The following is a 1,782-nucleotide window of genomic DNA, read 5'->3' as shown; positions in this document are numbered from 1 at the left end:
CGCGCACTGCTTACCACTACTTATTTTTAATATATACATACATATAGGTAAATACATATTCTCTCAACTTTTATATGTTAGTTACAAAGATATAATTTAATTTAGAAATGGCTAATTTAATTCAGAAACGGCTTTGTGAATATGAAAATATATGCTTATTTTTAGCATAAATATGTATGTATATACGTATTTTTCCTGCGTAACGTAGGCTATTGTTGTATGAAATACCATAAAGCTCCAGCACAGTGTACCAGTAGAAAAGGTGTTTGTTGTTGTAACTTGTTTCGTGGTGAAGTCCTTTATGGGGATAAACTTTCCCCGCAAAAAATTTNTAGTTACAAAGATATAATTTAATTTAGAAATGGCTAATTTAATTCAGAAACGGCTTTGTGAATATGAAAATATATGCTTATTTTTGNTAATATTGTGGATCGGAATGCTCTGAGAGCTTGTGGTGAAATGTACTTTACCAAAAAAATGCAGCCCTGTTGGTTTTTATTTCTGTATCGCATCGCGGTGAGTTTCTATTTCTTGGTAATTCGGTTTGTGAAAAGGTAAACAAATGATTGAAATTTATTAATTTCGTGTATTTACAATGAATTAATGCAAATTTCTTTCTTTTCAGACCATAAATTCACAGCTGAAGAGCTAATTAAATTTGTGCCTAGTGATGATGAAGTAACGCAGCGGCGCCTGTAGAAAGTACGGAGCAAATGAGTCGTGAAAATAGAAAGCAATTGAACGAAAAAGATAAGACCAATGACGACGATTCAGAGGATGAATTCGTCGCTGGGCTGGAAAAGAAGAGCATAACGTAAGTTAAAAGTTCCCTTTAAAAGAACCTATTTATTTTTAATGAATGCTTGCAGCATTGATGACATATTGGCAGATTTCGGTTCTGATTTGCCAAAAGATATGGATGCGGATAATCGCGAGCCTAAAACGAGCGCCTAAACGCGGCATGGAAGTTGACCATAGTGATGGTATGTCTACCGTGATTATATTAAGGAGTCATAAAAGTCATTTACTCTTATTATCGCAGTCTTTAATACAGAAACAAAAGAGGAGGAACTTCCAGCTACAAGCCGCAAACGTAAAGCTACCGATGCGATTAGTATGCGTTCGGGTAATACTTCAGCTTCAAAATATGTAGCCGGTTCCAAAGGTATTCATCGGCCCTTAGGCGCCTCCGGTAGTGACGCAATATAAATAAAATCCGGCTACTCTGCGAAGTCGGCCAAATCTGGCAAATCTACAGCGGCTTCAGCATACGCCGGCAGCGAGTATACAACTAAGAAACCTAAAGGCGATATGAAGAAGAAGGGCAAGCTCGATCCCTTCGCGTACATACCACCAGGGTTGCCACTGACGAAAAAAAATATTTACCATCCACTTGAGAAAAATCTACCAAATCTAAAAAATATCTACCAATAAATTTTTTTATAGTTATTTTAATAAAAACTATAGCTTTATTTTTTTCTTTTTTTCAATTAAAACTAAAGTTTTGTTATTTTTTTAGTTATTTCAATAAGAATTAAAGTTGTTTTTAAGGAAATTTTTATTTAGCTATTTATACGGTATTTGAGTCATATTATTGGCATATTCGCAGTTTCTTTCAAAGCGGAAGTGATGAAACTAAAGGCAACAACGAAACTTCATAATTTTAAAAACTTCAACTCGAGTTATTATAGACAAATACTTCTTCTTCTTTATTGGCGCTGTAACCGCCTATGCGATTTTGACCGAGTCCAAAACAGCACGCCAGTCATTTCTCTTCTGTGC

The 1,782-nt window shown here is 34.9% G+C and overlaps 1 protein-coding gene across 2 annotated transcripts; it reads left to right on the top strand.

The window, feature by feature from the left end:
- The first annotated feature begins 566 nt into the window (after positions 1 to 566).
- Positions 567 to 1,338, top strand: LOC108355475 (RRP12-like protein). 2 transcript variants are annotated; one of them, XM_017606636.1, is made up of 3 exons: positions 567 to 814; positions 870 to 983; positions 1,055 to 1,338. In XM_017606636.1, the coding sequence occupies exons 2-3, from the start codon at positions 875 to 877 to the stop codon at positions 1,207 to 1,209; spliced, it is 264 nt and encodes an 87-aa protein (XP_017462125.1). In that variant the 5' UTR covers positions 567 to 814; positions 870 to 874; the 3' UTR covers positions 1,210 to 1,338. The 2 variants fall into 2 exon arrangements, with proteins under 2 accessions (XP_017462125.1, XP_017462126.1); XM_017606637.1 differs by lacking the exon at positions 1,055 to 1,338.
- The last annotated feature ends 444 nt before the right edge of the window (positions 1,339 to 1,782 follow it).

The sequence above is a fragment of the Rhagoletis zephyria genome, unplaced genomic scaffold (genome assembly GCF_001687245.7).
Source record: "Rhagoletis zephyria isolate East Lansing unplaced genomic scaffold, Rhagoletis_zephyria_1.1 Rzeph_scaffold_46064, whole genome shotgun sequence".
In the NCBI taxonomy this organism is placed as follows: Eukaryota; Metazoa; Arthropoda; class Insecta; order Diptera; family Tephritidae; genus Rhagoletis; species Rhagoletis zephyria.
This window is presented reverse-complemented; position numbering and strand designations above follow the sequence as displayed.

What these genes read in the sequence shown, in the direction of transcription:
- LOC108355475 (XM_017606636.1), top strand. Translation starts at nt 875, where the DNA reads ATGACATATTGGCAGATTTCGGTTCTGATTTGCCAAAAGATATGGATG. An exon ending in GGAAGTTGACCATAGTGATG is followed by an intron (nt 984 to 1,054) that starts GTATGTCTACCG and finishes TCTTTAATACAG; the next exon opens with AAACAAAAGAGGAGGAACTT.